Consider the following 19,214-nt stretch of genomic DNA (forward strand, 5'->3'; position numbering starts at 1 on the left):
AAAACGGCCACAATGCAGCAGCCGTAGGGCGGCGGTAGGGTCGCACTGCTCTAGAATCAGGTCGACATGCAGCCAATAGCGCCAGAAAAGCTTGGCCTGGCTGCCGTGCCACTCCGGCTAGCGAAAACCGGCTGCTCTCCCGCCTTAGCCCCGAAATCCAGATCCCTCCACCGCTTTCACCTGCAGACTATTATATCTCGGTGGGATGCGGCAATATATCGACGGCGTATGATTCGAGCATGGCTGAGGAACAAGTAAATGAGCGGGGAAAAGAAAAAAAAGAAGGCAGCCAGTTACAGGCACAGCAGCACCAAGTGCTCGGCCTGGGCTTTGCTACGATTCGGTGTGAAAGAAGCAGCACGGCAAATTAAATACGACACGTAGCATGCTTAGTGCACAGTACATGAAATCAATTGATTCTGCACCTAAGCATATACTACTGTACATGCAATACTTGAAGTATAATAACATTAGTTGATGAAAATACTCTGCAACAAATCCATTTCCCATCCACCAATTCTTTTTCAGTAGTGCTTCTTCTCTGCCTCTCCCACCTCAGCTCTCTTCAACGGGCACATTGTACAAGTACGACAAGCAACACGCGGCCCCCCCTGCTGAAGAAAAGCACAAGTGCCATATACAACAGCTCCCGGAATACTAAACAAAGCCCCCCCCAGTCACGCCACACTTGCAGCGTGCATCTTTTCCATCCACCGCTTGCCGTCCAGTGGATGCCCACCAGACCCCCATTACGGTCGACCTGAAGCCAAAAGAATACAGACAGCGAGCGCCACCAATTTTCCATTCACGCAAGTCTCGATTTGGTCGCTAAACAGCCACAATTGGCACAAGATTGCTGTCCAGGAAACAAAACACAACGCTTGCCTTGTAATTATTTGCTAATAACGCGGGGTCAGAGCACAGCCTGATTTCAGTTGCTACCCCTGTTTCGCCTTGCCCAAAAAAACAAGGAACCGAAAACAAGGAAAATAGCAAGTCTGGGGCAGAGCAATTCGTAATGCACCGGCTCACCGGCAACATAGATCCCTATATGGCTGTATCAGTTTCAGCCTGCTGCCCTGTATAGTCGGTAGTAATAAAACTGTACACACTCCAGACTGTATCTCACTACAGGTAGCACGGCATTAGCCTTCTCCATAATATCTATCTTTGGCACGGGCACTTTTTTTTTTTTTTTTTTTTTTTTTTTTTTTTTTTCCCTTTCCTGCCGCCTGAAGATCACGACAGGAGGCTAGTACGAAGTGGTGATGGGCGCTTTCAGGTACAGGTAGGTGGCTCTTGGCTCTCCAATTCTTTTTTGCGCGACATCTCTGTGACTGAAAGTTCCAGATTCAAGTCTTCGGCTCGGGATGAAACATTAGCTGTCAGCTATACATGGTTGGCTTTGTCATACCTACGCCACAATTACATGCTCTCTCGCCAAGTTTCTTACTTGGCAGGTGATAGGGATTGAAGAAGCGAGTACTTTCAGAGGGCACATATTCATAAACGAAATACGTACCTAGGCAATGTCAACTCTTGATTTGAAACAAGTATTGCATGACAGAAAATACAAATTTTATTAAAGTCAAATTATAGATCAATAGAGCAAGTGGTGTGTTTCTGCTATCAAGTACAAACCTCACGAGGCGAGGTGAATCGTCATCTTCCTTCTCCCGTCCTCCCTCTTCTCAAGCAAGGCGACTTACCAAACAAAGGAAAAAGAAAGAAAAAAGAAAGAAAAAAGAAAAAAGAAATACAATAGAAATCTCGCTTCTGCTTTTGAAAGTGTAAATGTGTCCGTCTATATACAACAGAAACAGTTGATGAGCAGCGAATTTTACCATCATTTTAGTTGCCATGTCTTTTACGAGCTCGTCGCCAAACTCTGCAGCCTGACCAATTCGGCATACCGTCCATTCTTCCTCATCAGCTCTTGATGCGTTCCAGACTCGGCAACACAGCCCTGATCAATCACATAAATGACATCCGCCGTCTGAATCGTGCTAAGGCGATGGGCAACAGCAATGGTAGTGCGCCCAGCCGCAGCCCTGTCCAAGGCCGTCTGAACGACAACCTCGGATTCTGAATCGAGGGCGGACGTGGCTTCGTCAAGAAGCAGGATCTTGGGGTTGCGTATTAGGGCCCGAGCAATGGCGATGCGCTGCTTTTGGCCGCCCGAGAGTAAGCCGCCCTTGCTGCCAACGAGCGTGTTGAATCCGTCGGGGAGCGAAGCGATGGTTTCGTAAATGTTGGCCTCGTGACAAGCCTGTACTAGCTCCTCATCTGATACGTCTTCCTTGGGCGTGCCGAGAAGAATATTCTCTTTGATTGTCCCCGAGTATAGAGTTGGCTCTTGATTCACAAGCGAAATAAAGGATCGGTAGTCGCTAACATTCAGGGTACTGATATCTTTGCCGTCAACATAGACACCACCCGCCAAAGGGTCGTAGAACCGCTCCAGCAATGAGATGGTCGTGCTTTTGCCACACCCAGAAGCGCCCACCAAGGCAACATACTGGCCTGGATTGATCGTCAGGCTAAGGCCTCGAAGAACAGCTTGCTCTGGCCGCGTAGGATAACGAAAGTGGATGTCACGGAACTCAACTCTGCCCTCTATTTCGCCCTTGCTAAGACGTTCGCCCTCTTGTGACCAGGAATCAATCTTCGGTACACGATCAAAGAGTTTCTTCAAGGCCAAGGCCGATGTATGGGCCCTGCCCATGTCGGGCGCAAGCGAAAAGAAGCTTCCTGCCGACTGGGCGCTGTAAATAATGCCCATGAAGCAAACAAAAAAGGTAAACAGGTCGTATTCATTAGTAGCAAGCAGGGTGCCGCCGTACCAAAATCCAAGTGCAAAGCAGAGAAAGGTGCCGCCTTGGGCAGCACCATAGACGGCACTCGATGACAGTATGGATTTCAAACCTTTGCGCCGCTGGGCGGCAATATCACCGCGATATTTGCGCATAATGTCCTGCTCGCGAGTAAGGGAAGCAACCGTGCGGATGGATGAGATGGCTTCGGAGGCGTAGGCGGCAGAGTCTGCATAGGCAGTTTGTGCCCTTGCTTGGAAACGGAGCAGCAAGTAAAAGCGAAAGAAGCCACAAGCTAACAAGACGGGGATTGTTGCCGTACAGACAAGTGACAGTTTCCATCCAATAGCCAGCCCCATGATCATTGAAGAGAGAAGAGTCGATAGTGTCAGAAGGATTGTTCCCAGAGTAGCACCGCTAAGGCCACCAACGTTATTGGCCTCGGTTGAGAGCGTTGCCATCAATATACCCGCTGAATTCTCCTTCCTATCATAAAATGAAATGTCCTGTCGAAGGAAAGTCCTAAAAGTTTCGTATCTGATACGGTGAATAAGGTGCTCTGAACATGAAGCGAGCGATATTCCTTGGCCAGAATAGGAAATCATCATGCCCACAGCTAGCACGATGAACATGATGGCCCAAAAGTATGCGTCATGTCTTATCTGGCTGATATTAGCATCGGGTAAGAGAGCAGCCGTCAAGACGACGATTTCTTTGGCGAAAAAGACTAAGATTGACAATTTCAACGGTCAGTAACGTGCAAACATAGTTACCAAACAGGATAGGGATTAGGAAAGGGGGGAGATGGTCGAAGCTCACCAGCAGAGATAGGATTGCCACCACCGCAGAGTATGGAAAAGAAGAGACCAGATATCATACGCTTCCACTCATTACGGTTGAATTTGGCGGTAAACATGACTAGAGCCCAAGTGCTGTACCTCGCATCTTCCTCAGCGGTACGTCCGCCTAGGACAATACTTGATAGAGACTTTACGGTTGAAGTTCGTTTAAGTCTGTTTTGCTCCAGGTTATCAGAATCTACGATTCTTAGTTGCCTCTTAATTGGCACATCTTCATCTTCATCGACAAGATCCACCTCTTGGCGAGGGACATCTTGGACCGCGGCGATATTTTGTGCAGTAACCAGATTATGATAAGCACCCTTCCTCTCCACTAAGTCGTCGTGGGTGCCTTGCTCTATAATTCGGCCTTGTGACATGACGACAATGTTGTCAGCATCCTTGATGGTTGATAGCCTATGAGCAATGGCAATAGTAGTCCGGCCAGCGGAAGCGGCCTCTAGGGCTGCCTGCACGATGCCTTCAGACTCTGTATCCAAAGCCGACGTTGCCTCATCGAGAAGTAAAACTAGACATAGTATCATATTAGCAATCAAAGTTAGACACACAAAGTAAAGAAGTATTAACGCTGAACTAACTCTTTGGATCGCTGACAATAGCTCGCGCGATGGCAATCCGCTGCTTCTGCCCACCAGAGAGAAGGAAACCACGGTCACCAACATCAGTTTCGTAGCCTTCTGTTAGGTTGCTGACGAAATCATGAGCGTTGGATTTCTTTGCGGCGGCAATGACCAGCTCGCGCTGTTTTTCCTCGCTTTCATTTTCGTGCTCGGTCCCTACCAGGCCATAACGGATGTTTTCGAAAATCGTCGTTCCGAACAACGTGGGCTCTTGATTAACCAGAGATACCTGGCGGCGAAGCCAGCGAAGGTTCAGTGTGGCAATTTTGTGCCCGTCAAGATAGATGTTGCCTCCCACAGGGTTATAAAACCGCTCTACAAGACCTATGATGGTGCTCTTGCCAGATCCTGATGCTCCCACCAAGGCAGTCGTCTTTCCCGCAGGAAAATCAAGCGTAACATCGTCCATGACGACAGCTCCGGGACGTGAAGGATAAATATGCTTGACATTCTCTAGCCTGATATTGCCTTGAACAGCCTCGATGATGTCGCCTTCTTCGCTTGCCGGGTCGATGGGCGAAACACGATCAATGGTGTCGAAAAGCTTTGACGCTGAGCTAACCGCAGAAGCAAAAATTTGCGCATTGGGCGCGATGGCATTCATGTTGAAAGCTCCCATCAATACTGTCATCATCACAATCAGAACGTGATTGAGAGATATCTCGCCTCTCAAGACAAACGTGCTGCCTTGCCAAAAAGCCAGAGCATAGCTCATGTAGAGGAGCAGCATGATGCCACCAATCATGACCCCAACTGCAGCTTTGAGCCTGAAGCCGTAGTATTCGGCCTTTTGCAGGTACTTGTCATACTGCTTAGACAGCCGGTCCTGCAACCCAAAGGCAACAGCAGTCCTAGCAGAGCTGAGGACTTCATCGGCTAGGGTGCTACCACGGGCAAAAGCAGAGATGGACTCGGAGCTGGACTTCATCATGTAGCTAGAAAATAAAGATCCATTGATGAGAATAGCAAACATGACACTCGAAAGAATCAAAGTCAGCTTCCAAGAAGTCGCAAACGCAATGACAAACGCAGTCACAAACGTTGAGATGGCCCCAATCGTGACTGCTACCTTTTCCGAGATGCCGTCTTGGATAGTATTGGTATCGGACGTGATGCGAGTGATGATTTCCCCAGTGCCAAGCTTGTCGAAGAAGCCAATGTTTTGGCGTAGACAGCTCTCAAGATAATGCTCTCGGATCCGGGTAGAGATGTTCTCGCCCACGAAGATGAACCCCACGGTGGAGATGTAGGTGACGACGAACTGGCCAATAGCGAGATATACAAAGTACAAAACATACTTTGAAAGGCCATGGCTGAGCCCATTCTTGTCGATCAGGCCTACTGAGAACTCAGAGAAGGTCTTCTGAAGGCCACTGAAGAGCAGTGTCATCAGAGGTAGAGCAGCACCATTGCCAATGGAGCAAATGGCCCCGATTATCATGATGAAGATGTCGAGTCCAGTGCTATACCGGTAAAGCGCGGCGATGCCCTGCTTAAGACTGGGCGTCAGAGCCTGCCGCTTGAGAATCTCAGCTTCATTGTCGGGTAAGTGTCGAAAAGGCTCCTCGGGATCTTCTTGAGATTCTTCCGGGTCGGCCTTCTTTTTCTCCTTCTTCTCCTTTTTAGACTTCTTCTTCTTGGATTTCTCCTCTCCCTTGTCCGTTTTCTTTTCCTCGGTGTCTGGGCTCGCGATGATGTCTAGCTCTATGCCATCCTCAAGGTCTGCCTTGTTGACCCCAGCAGATTCTTCTTTTGGCGGAGAGCCTTCGACGGTAGCCAACTGACTTCCGAGAGAGGAACCTGGGCTCAAAGAGCGCTCCGAGGCCAGCTCCCTGGCGACCGTTTCAGGCTTCTCGTCGGCCATGGTGCAAGTTGGCAATCAGCTCGCCGAAAGACGACGGCCTCTGTGTATCAGTGCGGCACCTCTGCTGTTCAGTTACCGTAGCTGTTGACCAGATACTGTGCTTGGTATGTACATGCAAATGGCAAATCCCCGTAGCCAGAGGTATCTCCAACGCGACGCTGGCGGCGTCCAACAAAGCTCAGTACGGCTTAGGTCATCGAGGAGACAACAAGGGATAGGCAGGGCGGTAGATTTGCACACGCACGGACTCGTGGCTTTTGTCACCGCGGGAGGAAGCTTCGCAGCAGCAGTAATGCTTGGTGTAAGAAACGCCTGTAGAATGATTTGCCGCTTATACACGTCAGGAGATAGTAGTAGCACGCGTAGCTCCCTGGCAGAGATGGATGATGCCGAGGGGGGGCCATGGGCGCAGCTGGCTTTTGTCTGCTTCGGCGGAGACGAGAGCAAACACTCTTACTGTGCCCGTACAGCATGTCTGGGGGCTGGGCGGCCGGGAAGCTCGCGTGCTGGCTACTCATGCTTTTCTCGACAGGGATGGGAGTTGGGAGGCATTCTAAGTCGAGCTGTGACACCACCATGTAGTGAGCCGCCTCCATTCCACTAGCCTGTGCATCGGCGCACTGTGCACCGCACCCAAGGAGTCTGGTCTCCGGTGCAAGATTCTCTTGGTATTTGTTTTGCCTTTGAATAATACAATCTCTAATGCATTGCTCGTATAATCCATCTTCATTTGACTATGGGAGAGCTCCCACTTCGCGCTACATTACAGCGTCGGCTCAAAAGGACTGGGGCTTGATGCGCGTATGAGGTCGTGGATGTAACGGACACACACTGTATATGTAGGAGGCACAACCAAGACATTGGCTGGGATTCATATCCATCTCATCCACCGTGGCGCACCACCCATGATGCTGGACTCTGAGACATGCGGAACACTCGATACGCATCTTGATTTTTCTCGAGTATGTCTGCTGCGTACTGCAAGAAAAAATACCACTACTGTTCGCAATGAAACGTCGATCCCATCATCACATCAACTACCTTTCTTATACTAGGGGTTCTCGTACTGTCCCAAGATCACTGTCGGATCAATCCCAACCGGTCAAATCTCATTCGCACAACATGGTGATTCTTACCGTCTTATTGCTCCGTACCCATCTCAGGTAACGTAACCAAGACATGCCATCTCAACTGACTCGTCCAGCCACCTGCAATCCCGCCCTTTTCTTGCTTCTCCCGCTTCTCCGTCTTCTCCCGCTTGGCTTCTTCTCCTCAAGCCAGGTCTGCTTCAACTTGGCCAACAAAAATTAAAGGCATCCTATGGCAATAGACACACATCTTTTTTTTCTTTGCTATTGAAGCGTTCTTGTACACAGCTTTCACAGCTCGTACTGTTCCCTGCTGCAAGGGGTTGCTGAATTTCCACCGGTGTTGGTCCAACCCTCGTAATATGCACGACCGCCACGTATTGCCTCTTTGAGAAGTCCAGGACAGTCAGCCGAGCGACGGCTGAGGTTCCGTACCCACAGCGGTCCAAAATATCCCGACCTCAGATCGTTCTGTAGACTGGACATCCAGCTGCAATGTATTAAGCAGTAGAATTGCTTGTTTGGCCTATATGGTACTTTTCGTTTGTAAATTCTGAATCTCGGTTATTTAAAGATTCCAGAAAATTTCACAGTCATGATATGTGCATTGAATGAGTGGTTTCTATTATTTCCTCGTCTCCTTGGATCTGGATTAAGCTTGTCTTAGCGCGTAATACTACGACTAATATCTCCATGGCTGACACACCCACACCTTGTATTACGCTCAAGACCGTATGCCCCGTACTGTCTCCCATCGGGGTTGGTACATTTTATAACTGCTCCAAAGTAAATATCCAGACTCGAGGTGTACAAATTTGAAAAATAAAAGGTAGAATAAATTAAATGAAGCAGCAGGAATAGGTGGAAATATCAGTAGCACGCTAGGTGCAGTACCTGAGGATCTTGAACACGATTCCGCCTCTGGTCAGAGCAACTGCCGAATATATAGGTACCATGTAATACGTGGTTATTTAAGGCTAATAAGCTTAAATCTTTCTTGTTCGTTGGTCCATGTCCATTTCTTTATCCATTACTCTCTCTTTCTTCCTTTTAGCTTGTACTACCGCGTTCTTATAAGCCCACCGTTGCTTATCTACCGTTACGGCAACGTAAGCAAGGCAGTTTGTGGAACGCTTTCCTCTTGTAAAATGGCTGATTGGTATTATAGAGGGCTACTTCATCGATCAATTACTGAGATTCATTCGTCCCTGGTAGCCTCATCTGTCCTCAACGTCTGGGGCGACTGTAACCCAGTACGGCTGTATTTGTATTAAAAGTGTGTTTTTGCTAGCAAATTCATATGGCAAGCTGTGCACAACCTTGACGTTACTGCACATAATTTTGATGTTCGCGGTGAGCGCCTCCTCTTTGGGAGCTATCAATGGTTTTACGAGTATATTGCGAGCATCCTTCTGTTGCATGCATAGATCATTGTTCAATCTCGGCCTGTGAACATGCCGTTCATACCCATTAAACATGTAACGCATTTCCTTGTGCGTCTTCCCCCCAAAATTCTAACACATCTACTTGAATATTTCTTCAATCTCCTCAAGTCTTCTTTACGAAAATTGTTTGAGATTGCCATTGCGTTGGCTGGCCATGTCGCGGATTGAAATGGTCAAATATACTGCACAAGGCGACTCTGCCACAGCTTGCTGGCCCATTTTCCAGCGCGCCGTAGACGACAAATTAAGCGCCACCTCCCAGCAGGCAGCCAATGCCGTCATCCTGACTCGTCGCTACAGCCTCTAAGCTAATACGGGCTTGAGCAACCACTGCTTAAATCTCTTTCAGAGCTCTGGAGCTGGTCTATTGGAGAACATCCGCACACCTAACAACCCCAAGTCACTCAGGACATCGTGTCCTTACCCTAAGGCATCAACGCCTTTTTATAGCAAACTCTGCCTGAAAGTCGTTTCAAATTCCACCATCTACTCTCAACTCTCGTCTTCATCCAGCAAACCATCCATCAGCACATTGCGCCATGGCCTTGTAACACACAAGGCTGGTCCAACTCCAACGATCAATAACTTTAAATTTAATAGGCCCTCTTCAAGTCTAGCCGCAAAGAAAATAAAGCAGCCATGTTCTTCGAACCTCTGGCCCTCGCTGTCTTCTTCCTCTCCATCTTCCCCATCCAATCTCTCGCCGCCCGACCAAACAAGAACGCAATCCTCCTCTCAGAAGTACGGACTCTCACCCTGCGTGGCAACGGCGCAAAGACCGCCTCTCGCCGCGTCGCCCCTGTCCCGCAACTCAAGTGCATTTCTTCAAAGGCCGTCTGCGACCTCTATGCAATTGACGTCTTGCGCTGCACCAACCAGGGCTCCTCATACGGCGACGAGGACGTAGAATGGAGCTGCACCGCTTCGCTGCCGGAAGAGTTCAAGCTGGGCAGCACCGACGTCATCTGCGAAGGCTACTCTTCGCCCGATGATCCATATGTTCTCAAAGGCAGCTGCGGAGTCGAGTACAGGCTCATATTGACCGACAAAGGCGAGAAGAGATATCCAGGCGTGGCAGATCCAAACGGCCGCTGGTTTAGTGACGGCGAAGGAGGTACGGATCTTGGCGCGTGGGCATTTGCAGTCATATTCATTGCCGTTCTTGGATGGATAGTGTACTCTGCATGGCAGAGTGGGACGAACCCAAGACAGCGCCCTCCTGGACGAAGAGGATATGGTGGAGGAGGAGGAGGCGGAGGAGGCGGCGGCGGCGGCTGGGGTCCTGGCTGGGGCCCAGGAAATGATCCGCCGCCACCTTATCCCGGAACCAAGCCAGATCAATCGCAGCAAGGATGGACACCTGGGTTTTGGAGTGGGCTTGCTGGAGGAGCAGCGGCTGGTTACATGGCTGGAAATCGAAACAATCGGCGGGACGACAGAAACGCTTCACGGGGATGGGGTGCTGGGCCGTCGAGCTCACAGTCTTTCTCTTCCGGCTCTGGCGCAAGTTCTAGCTCCTCTCGTCACGAGAGCACAGGCTTCGGCTCAACAAGTCGTAGATAGCCATCTATTTGTTTTTCTTTTCAGTACTATGTAGGTATATGCGTGTGCTACGGAATACAAAGCACCAGGACATAGCAAGCACAAAATAAGCAAAGCATATCAAGCAATGGGTCAGAAACTGCGCCAAACTTGCGGCTTCTCTCTTATCCAACCCAGCTCCATCCTCGTAGACCCATTGGGCAGCGACCTAATATCTGCCCATCATCCTTTACACTTAATGTACAAGGTTGGAAGCACCCCCTCATATCGTCCCTTGCTCGTAAACGTACACTGGTACTACATTTGTCCAACACGCCGACCCCTATACCCTTTTTTCGAAAAATTTGCAAACACAAAAATGGCACATAGTTGGTAGATGCCATATAACTTCCGCTGCGGATCCGTCCGCTAGCAACTCCCCACCCCCCCTTTGCGCCTGTAACACATTTGGATAGATTTCGTGACGTTGTCGATGTAAATTTCTAGTCGTTCCTCCGTGGAATCATATGCGAAAATAGGAAAAAAAAAATGAAGAAAAAATCAAAGCCAAACAGATAAACACAAGTACTCAGGTGATACAAGACAAAAAAGTTGATATGAAGATTCATTTTTAAAAATTCATTTTAAAAGTGAACCTGCATAACATCCATCTTGTCAAACGCCCTCGAACAGCTGGGGCATTTTCGCATACGGTTACTAATGCGGTCATCCACGCACTTGTTACAGAAGAGATGACCGCAGGTTTTGAGAGCCGTATTTTTGAAATTAGTGCGGCATACTGTGCACAAGGCCATGGTCTATGTTCAACAAAAGTTAGAATCAAACGACTACAAAAGGATGCAGCACAACGACCAGGGATAAACCTACTCGAAGCATATCTTCTTCTTCTGACGAATTACTTAGCGCCTTGTTCTTCCAGTTGTCTCGATCTTTCTGTACGTGCTCGAGCCGGACTTTGATCTTCTCGACTTCAACCTCTTGCGTTGCATTTCGCTCTCTGATGACAGCTGTGGATGCATCCTTTGACTTTACCAAACTGCTCAGTTCTCCGACTTGCTTCGCAACGGATTCCGCTCGCCTGACAGCCTCGAGGCTATTGGACTCCATCTTCTTGTTTTCAGAAACAAGAGCCGCATTGGCCTGCTTCAGATCCGCCACCTGCTTCTCCAGATTGGATAGCAGAGTCCGATTTTGAGATTCAAAGTCCTTCAGCTGGGCAATAATCTCGGCTGTCTTTCCGCTTTGATGTCTAAGAGACCTGATTTCGCTGTTTCGGTTGTCGGCATCTTTTCGAGCAGAAAAGTATTTCTGATCGGCTTTGCTCTTTTCAGCAATGAGAATGGCCACCTTCTCTTCCAGAGCGGCGTAATCGAGCACCTTCTTTTGAGCCAGGTCCTTCATCTTCTTGTAGGCCTTCTCCATTGCGGGCAGCTCAAGGTTAATGGAGTTGAAATCTTGCTTCAGCTTCTTATACTTTTGCCGGAGTTCTACTTCCGTAATATCCTCGGCGTCGCCAGCGTCGGTCATTGTTTCATCCTCTATTGGTTGTAAGCGAGCAAGTTCTAATTCGAGCGCCGATATCCTGTCTTCCTTCGCTGCAACTAGTTCCTTGATGTGCTCCATTGCAATCTTTTCTTGCTCCGCATTTGCCCTTCGCTGCACGTTTTCGGCGAGGATTTCATCCCGAGCAGATCGCACGCGAGTCAGATCCTGATCTCGCGCCGCAATATCAGCTTCATAATCCTGTGCCACCTGGTTCATATCTGCCTCGAGCTGAGTTCGGAAAGCCGTTCGCTCCGCCTGAAGCTTTTCAGCCTCTTCACGAAGTTGTTTGTTAGTGGCTTCCAACGTGTTTATTCGCTTGATCAGATCCTCATTCTGGTTCTTAAATTGTTTGAAGACATCAGTTCTGATGTAGTCTTCGTCCGTAAATGTGTCTCGTCGAGATTTCAAGCTCGTGTTTTCCTCCTGTGCAGATTTGAGGTCCGCGAGAAGGGTTTCCAGCTGCTCCTTTTGTTTCGCGGCGGCGGCTGTGATTTCCTCATATTTGACTAATAATTCGTTGACAGTGCCATTTGCTTCATTGGGCTCCGGTGCCCCCTCAGTAGGTGTGGTAACAGGCCGTGTGGCGTTAGCAAATGCTTGTTGCTCCAACCTCTGGACCTGAGCACTTTTAGCGCGATCCAATTTTTTCTCGGCCTTGAAGTATCGTAACGTCGCCGCATTAAGTTGCTCCGAAAGTTGCTCTTTTTCTCCGCTTAATCGGTCAAGTTTGAGGAAATACTCTTTCTGGGCGGCCAGAAGACTGGCGACTTTGCTCTCCAGCTCAGATGTCTTGGGGGAAAGGTTTTGCCGCTGAGCAGCGAGTTGAGTGAGCAGCGTTTCGGCTTTTGTTTTGATCGATTTTCCCTTTTCCTGCAAGTGTACTTGAAAGTCATGTAAATCCTTAAAATTGACGCTTGTGAGATATGGGCCATCTGTAATTTTTAAAAGGGTTAGCCATCAATGGCTTTCGTGGCTTTCACGTCTCCACCAATTCATCAGGAAGTAGAAACGTACCACTTTTTTCCGTAGGTGTTACTTTTGACGCAGCTATTAATTCAAGCTCCTCGAGAAGCTACAGCACGAATGTTAGTCTGACAGCGACTGAAGAAGATCAGTAAGATCGCAGAGGTCCATATACCTGTCGCCACCATGCATCGACTATTCGCAAATGATCGTCGTGATGCACAGATCTCTTATGCAATTCTTCCAAGCGCGACTCCGCCGTCACTGCCTTGCGGCTGTATTCTTGCATTTGCCGGTAGATTGCCCCCTTTGTATACACCTGATTATGTCCAGTCAGCGCCACGTTGCTCGTCATGAAATTGGTCGCTGCGTGGAATGAATGACGCGCTGAAACAGAATCACGATATAGGCAGCGCGCGGTAAGAGGGTTGATATGCAGAGCGTATTACTGATTTTGAATTGTTTTTCTCTTGGATTTTTGGGGAGCAAAGAAGCCGCTAATCGCTCTCGCTAAGCAATGAGCAACATCACTGGCTTGGTGAGCACTATCATCCGGCAACGACGCCCCCAACAAGGGCTGTAGCTGACAGGGCGAGCGGGATTGGGTGCGGGACAGCAACATGCCCAAGAGAACGAGGGGATGAGATACAGTCCCGATACCGGGGTGTCTCGTGGGCGGATGGGACGGGGAGTGGGATCATGCGACACTTACCTCGATCCAGGTTTCTTCCTTCATGTCCGCGTTGTCGTCCTTGGCCTTGGAGCCATTGATGGCGACCCTCTTGCTAGGAGGAGCCAGATCCTCGGCGCCGCTGATGGCGGGTCTCTTCCTGTCGTCCATCTTCACGAGCGTGGATGGACGAGGCGAGGCAGAGGGAGTCGTTGCCACAGGCATGAGAAGGCGCGTCAGGGAGGGCCGGCAGGGAGGGTGGCGGGCGAATACAGGCGGGCAAGAAGAAACAAAGAGTGCTCTCGGGCTGGTGTTGTCCTTGGACTGCGCGCGCAAGCGTTCATGTGGCAGGGCGCGACGGTCAGCGAGGAGGAGATGCAGAGACTGAGTCGACAAGGAGTTGAAATTTCGAAGTTGCCTCGCAAAGCAAAGAGGCACGTCTGCGCGCCAAAACAAGCCTAGCGCAGCTCTAGCCTGATCGAGTTTTCTGCTTATCGTATGCATGTCCCGGCTAAAGCCCGGCCGCGCTTGTCATGCACCCCACTTCTGCAACCGACTTTTCTGGCTTATCCGAGGAATCCTTTGGCGCATTGTAAAAAAAAAATTGGCCGATTACGATTAACTAACTTTCCTATCTCTCCAGCTCAGCGCCGCATCGTTTGTTTTCTGCCATCCACTCGTCAGATGGAGTAAACACGGCCCAGCGGTAGCGCTTGACTGTACATGCCACACCAATAAGCCGAAATGAGTTCCATGTTCAAGAAGAAGGGCGGCCTTGCCTTCAAACCAAGGATCCCATCTGCACGACCACGCCCCGCGATCCCCGCTGCAGACGTCGAAGCCGAGAAAGAGGTCATCGAGCCGGAGCCAGTGTCGATCGCGGCTGTTGAAAGCCCCAGCCTCGACGCTCGCGAGAGTTCAAATAATACCGCCAGCACAAGCGAATCAGAAAACTTTTCCTCGCCAGAATCTTCTGATGTTGCGAGAGCAAGCTCCATTATCACATCTGAGCCGTCGACGCAGGATGTCTCCAGCCTTAGACCCCAAGAGCAAGTCCAACTGCTCGACACGCCACAACCAAGCATTCCGGAGGCAGCAAATATCTCTCCCAGCACAGCAGTAGAAGCTGCGACAAGAGATGCGCAGCACTTGGAGCCGCCCAAGGCAAATAAGCAAAGAGAACCACGACCTATTGTTGAAGATCACAACATTGCGCCAGAACTACGAGATCCACCACGCCCATCGCAAGATATCCAAGACACTACGCCCGAGACATCAGCAGGCACAGATGCATCACAAATTTCACCACCAGTTGCTCAGGAAGCCACACCAGCACCTTCCACAGCGCCGAAGACAAGAACTAGAAGGAAAGCACCCGCTTCAGCAGCGGAGGGTGCTGATGGGGATGTGGATGCCGAGGCGCGACCAAAAAAGCGTCAGCGCAAGGCATCAGAAAATGCGAGTGGCACCGCGGCTGCCAAGCCAAGGCAACGCAAAGCGTCCACTCAGGATGGGACAACAACACCGGGAACCAGAGCGAGAAAAGCGCGCTCAGTAACACCAGAGGATGCGGAAACACAGGTTGTGGATCTGCAGAACCTTAAAATGACCGATTTGACAAAAGATTTACATATTGGCAAAAAATTCAGCCGCCACGACGAACTACGGGAGCGAGAACGACAAGCGAGAGTAAGATCCAAAGTCAAGAAAATGATGGGCGACACCAGTCGTGATGGGTCAGAAGCCCCAGAAGCATCAGGAGACCCGGCAATCAAGAGCAAAAGCGCCACACCGACCGCCGCATCTTCACCAGCACCTGCCTCTGGCCCACAGTTCCGAATTGTCGATGGCCAGATTATCATCGATCAGAGTTCACTGGTCATGGATCGACATGCTCGTGCCGCCGCAGCAAGAGGGGACATGGAGACTGTGGAAGAAAACGACTTTACCAGACTCATCACCAGTAGCTCGTTTATGAACACTTCAAAGTTGAAGGGACCAAACATTTGGACCGATGAAGAAACAGAGCTATTTTATCGAGGCCTACGCATGTTTGGAACAGAATTCGAGATGATCTCCCGGATGTTCCCCAACAAGCAGCGCCGACACGTAAAGTTAAAATATAACCGCGAAGAACGTCACTGCCCCCACCTCCTCAACGCTGCGCTCATAGGCGAAAAGACGGTCCGGATCGACATTGACGAGTACAAGGCCTTTACGGGCATCGAGTTTGAATCTGTGGAATCTATCGAGGCCGAGCAGCGCAAGATCCAAGACGATTTTGAGGCCGAGCAGAAGCGCGTCGCCGACGAACAGGCCGAAATCATGCGCAAGAAGCGCGAGGAGCTATTTGCGGACGAGGACGCCTCGGGGAAGAAGAAGAAGAAGGGGAAGAAGGGGAAACAGACTATACAGTATGGGCTGAACGGCGAACCAATCATTCCTGCAGAAGCTTGATCTGAAAAGAAAAACAAAGAAATTGGGCAGCTTTTCCCATTTACGTTTCTCTCTCTCTCTCTCTCTCTTTCAAAATTTTGCTTTTTGCCTTTTCAAATTTTGCTTTCGGCATAGTATCGGCGTTTTTTTTTTTTTTTAACTTTCAAGAGCAAAGAGGGAAATTTAGCTCGGGCAATGGAAGGAAGGATAGTTAAAGGATTATTATGACAATACCCCTCAAGATGCTTTTACGGACTGGGGTTTTTTTTTCTTCGAGATTTTGAGGACTACATGTACCTACGTACCTAGTTATGGACAGAACAAACCTGATTCATTTGTTTCATTAATTCAGTATCAAGAACAATACTAAACAACTTCTTATTCAATTTGTTCGCATATTGCCATCCTAGAGATATATCCAGCTTACTCTTCACGATTCAATGAGTATAGACACAAAGTCTGCTTTAACGTTAGACTTTTTTTTCTTCTGCCAAATTCGATATCAGAGTAAGTAAAATTCCCATATGACCTGTCAAAGCGTCCCGCGGCCCCGTCTCGTTTCGTCTCGTTTGTTCCCGGGCCAGCGCCTTCATTTCTTTCGAATAGGTCCAACCAGTAAGTGATACTTGAATTTTCAAAAGCAGCAGCATTATTACGGTCGTTCGCCCCACGAGGTCATCCTACGCCTTAATATTGCCAAATTATCAAAATTATCTTCCATTTGTCCTCCCAAGTCTTTCCTTTGCTCATTACCATTGAAACGCTCCAACGACTTCTCAGCTTCCCACAAGGTCTTCCTAGTTTGTCGGCGGCTCATCGTCCTCTGGTTGGTCAAAGAGGAAGTTGGCCGCAAGCTCCTCGTTCTTATCGCAGGCAAAGTAGGCCTGGATGGCTTGGTCCCGGTCGAATCCAAGTCGGCATAACTGTAGGATTTGTTAACAAGGGCATTCATCGCAACAGATGAAGGTATAATAGAGAAGAAAACTAACCCGCTCAATCGCATCACGCTCTTCTTCCGTAACAGAGATGGCCTGGGCGCCAGGGGGGCAGGGGAACGTCGTCATCAGCATCCTCACCAAGGAGCTGCAGGAATTGGTCTGGGTTTGAAGCAATCAGCTGGGCAAGCTGAGGGTTGCCGGCACCAAGCTGCTGGAGGATAGGCTCAAGCATTTGGGGCTGCTGCTGAACCACTTGACGAAGCTGTTGGAACTGGGCATTGTGGCGAAGGAAATCAAGATTGCCCAGGTCGCCCTGTCCAGCGCCAGCGGCCGCGGGGGCATCGCTGGCACCGCCACCTCTTCGCTGAGCAGCGAGGTCAAACAGGTTAACACCACCATCGTCATCAGCAGCAGGGGCGGCAGTTGGTGCGGCAGCGGCGGCCTGCTGTTGGCTTGCCCGTTGTTGCTGTTCTTGTTGGATGTTCTCGGGGATGCCCTTTGGAGCTCATGTTAGATAAAACGGCAACCAAATGATGGTTCTACATGGTACCCACAGTTAGAAGATATTCAACAGCTCTGTCGGGGTTGTTGAAGGCAGCACGCATAGCTGCCTCGATTTGGGTTCTTTCGAAGCCCATGGCTTCCATGTTGGCGATGGCTTCGGCGCGCTCGGCACCCATGGCCAAGCCAGATACACCGCCGGACGGCGACTCGACGGAGCGGTTAGGAGTCGGTGTTGCTGGAGGAGGGGCCTGGCTGGAAGTCTGAGAGGGGGGCAGGGGGCACAGCAGGTGTGCTGGGAACTCGCTGCGCAGGAGTAGCTGGCGGTGCTGCAGCGGCGGCGGGTGCGGCGGCGGCGGCGGGCCTCGGCTGTTTTGGCAAAGATTAGACTATGGATGAGAGCCGCAAAGGTATTCCGATATCAGGTCGTACCTTGTTCACCATGCAGACGACAAATCCCTTCTCCTCGATATTGTATGACTGAACGGTATCATCATCCTTCAAGATTTTGCCTGTATCAGGTCAGAGCCAGCGCAGCGCAACGGTGCGAAAGCCAGGGTATATCAAACCTGAGTAGATGAGTTTCTGGGTCTTGGGCTCCCAGCCCTTCTCGGCCGCGATCTTCTCCTTGACGGCGGAGATCTGATAGAGAGAACCGCAGTCAGTAGTCGACTCCGACGACGGCGATAAGCGGCGATAATAAGGGTAGCTCTCGCAAAGATGGATAACTATAGACGTACTTGGTCTGTGGGCTCTACATCGAGGACGAATTTTTGTTGCTTGAGATCCTAGATGAAAAGAGGAGTGTCAGCGCCTGCGAGGTGAAAGAAAGCATCGGCTGGCTGCAAAAGGGAGGCATCGTAGCCACTCTGGCGCTCGTGTGATGCCTCGCGCGGGCCGGACTACAGCTGGCGACGTACTCGAAATGTGACCTTCATGATGGGCAGATGTGTGACAGCGAAGTGGCTGCGTCGGATGGGAGGGGAGAAAAAAAAAAAAAGGTTCGAGCGGAAGGCCTCGCTGTCGTCGTTCGCAAGCGGGCAGCAGATGTGAGTGCGCAAGAGTCGGCCAAAGAGAGAGGCGCTGGAGATGGAGATGGACAGAGGAGTGCGCCGCTCGAGGGCAGAGGCGATACGCTGGATCGTTGATGTCGAGGCAGATTTGGAAGAGGTGGAAGTTATTCAGGCTGCGGCGCCTGGGCTTTGCAGAGGGTGGGGTCGAGCGAGAGAAGCGTGTGGCTGTTTTAGTGGTGGGGAGAGGACGAGAGAGCGGCAAAAGCACTGAAGGACTCCACTGGGGACTACTAAGCTGGCTGCTGGCTGCTTCTCTGCGTGTGGCTTTTGGGGGGCACATGCATGCAGATTTATTTGCTTTGTATGACCACGAGGAGAATATCCAGCACGGGCGTTGAGACGAGGTGCTTATAACAACAATGTACTACTAGGTAGTTACTTGGGTGTGTTTAACTTTGCTTTTTGTCTCTCATTGCTGACTATCAGGCTACGAGCTCAGCCATACTAGTATTTGATGCTTCATCCCTAGCCACATCAAGACAAAAGAGAAGTAGAATAAAAAGAGCAGCAGCGCCAAAAACATTTACAGATACCATGTTGTTATGTATACCTGCAGATATATATGGAGTCCTCTCAAGGGGCCAGCCATCAAAGGCCGCGTAATTTCGATCTAGAGTTTTCCCAAGGCCCATGCAGATACACTCATGCATGCATGTTTGCAGTCCCAACATCATGTTGATGACATACGCCACGACTGCCTTGCTGCCTGGTCAGGGTACCTCGTGCCCAGTGCATCGCGATATGCGCGCCCAAGTACCCCAGCCGGTCGAGGCTTAAAAGACTTGGCTCCCGAGCCTCGGATGAGCCCATGGGTGTATTCTAGCGCCACTTGCGCCTTCTTGTGTACTGTATTGGT

General features: G+C 50.1%; 6 protein-coding genes across 7 annotated transcripts; 2 read left to right on the plus strand and 4 right to left on the minus strand.

Moving 5' to 3' along the window:
* Positions 1-1,588: 1,588 nt before the first annotated feature.
* TrAtP1_000669 (uncharacterized protein) lies at positions 1,589-6,687 on the minus strand. The gene is made up of 3 exons (XM_014091048.2): positions 4,252-6,687; positions 3,633-4,181; positions 1,589-3,540 (listed from the first exon to the last, which is right to left on the minus strand). Exons 1-3 carry the CDS (start codon positions 6,155-6,157, stop codon positions 1,868-1,870), a joined length of 4,128 nt encoding a protein of 1,375 aa, XP_013946523.1. The 5' UTR covers positions 6,158-6,687; the 3' UTR covers positions 1,589-1,867.
* Positions 6,688-9,029: 2,342 nt separating this feature from the next.
* On the minus strand, positions 9,030-13,878 carry TrAtP1_000671 (uncharacterized protein). Of its 2 annotated transcripts, XM_014090683.2 has the most exons (5): positions 13,453-13,878; positions 12,916-13,059; positions 12,792-12,849; positions 11,100-12,709; positions 9,030-11,029 (listed from the first exon to the last, which is right to left on the minus strand). In XM_014090683.2, exons 1-5 carry the CDS (start codon positions 13,633-13,635, stop codon positions 10,856-10,858), a joined length of 2,169 nt encoding a protein of 722 aa, XP_013946158.2. In that variant the 5' UTR covers positions 13,636-13,878; the 3' UTR covers positions 9,030-10,855. The 2 variants fall into 2 exon arrangements, with proteins under 2 accessions (XP_013946158.2, XP_065966757.1); XM_066110684.1 differs by having other exon boundaries at positions 12,916-13,878.
* TrAtP1_000670 (uncharacterized protein) lies at positions 9,330-10,253 on the plus strand (the record flags this gene model as incomplete). Its single annotated transcript, XM_014090681.2, has 1 exon — positions 9,330-10,253. The coding sequence occupies one exon, from the start codon at positions 9,330-9,332 to the stop codon at positions 10,251-10,253; it is 924 nt and encodes a 307-aa protein (XP_013946156.1).
* Positions 13,879-14,154: 276 nt separating the features above from the next.
* TrAtP1_000672 (uncharacterized protein) lies at positions 14,155-15,867 on the plus strand (the record flags this gene model as incomplete). The annotated part of the gene is made up of 1 exon (XM_014090684.2): positions 14,155-15,867. The coding sequence occupies one exon, from the start codon at positions 14,155-14,157 to the stop codon at positions 15,865-15,867; it is 1,713 nt and encodes a 570-aa protein (XP_013946159.1).
* A 981-nt stretch (positions 15,868-16,848) lies between these two features.
* Positions 16,849-17,464, minus strand: TrAtP1_000673 (uncharacterized protein; the record flags this gene model as incomplete). Its single annotated transcript, XM_066110685.1, has 2 exons — positions 16,849-17,280; positions 17,339-17,464. 2 exons carry the CDS (start codon positions 17,462-17,464, stop codon positions 16,849-16,851), a joined length of 558 nt encoding a protein of 185 aa, XP_065966758.1.
* A 43-nt stretch (positions 17,465-17,507) lies between these two features.
* Positions 17,508-19,093, minus strand: TrAtP1_000674 (uncharacterized protein; the record flags this gene model as incomplete). The annotated part of the gene is made up of 5 exons (XM_066110686.1): positions 17,508-17,654; positions 17,718-17,797; positions 17,855-17,927; positions 18,026-18,073; positions 19,046-19,093. 5 exons carry the CDS (start codon positions 19,091-19,093, stop codon positions 17,508-17,510), a joined length of 396 nt encoding a protein of 131 aa, XP_065966759.1.
* Between the last annotated feature and the right edge of the window lie 121 nt (positions 19,094-19,214).

The sequence above is a fragment of the Trichoderma atroviride genome, chromosome 1, assembly GCF_020647795.1.
Source record: "Trichoderma atroviride chromosome 1, complete sequence".
Taxonomy (NCBI): domain Eukaryota; kingdom Fungi; phylum Ascomycota; class Sordariomycetes; order Hypocreales; family Hypocreaceae; genus Trichoderma; species Trichoderma atroviride.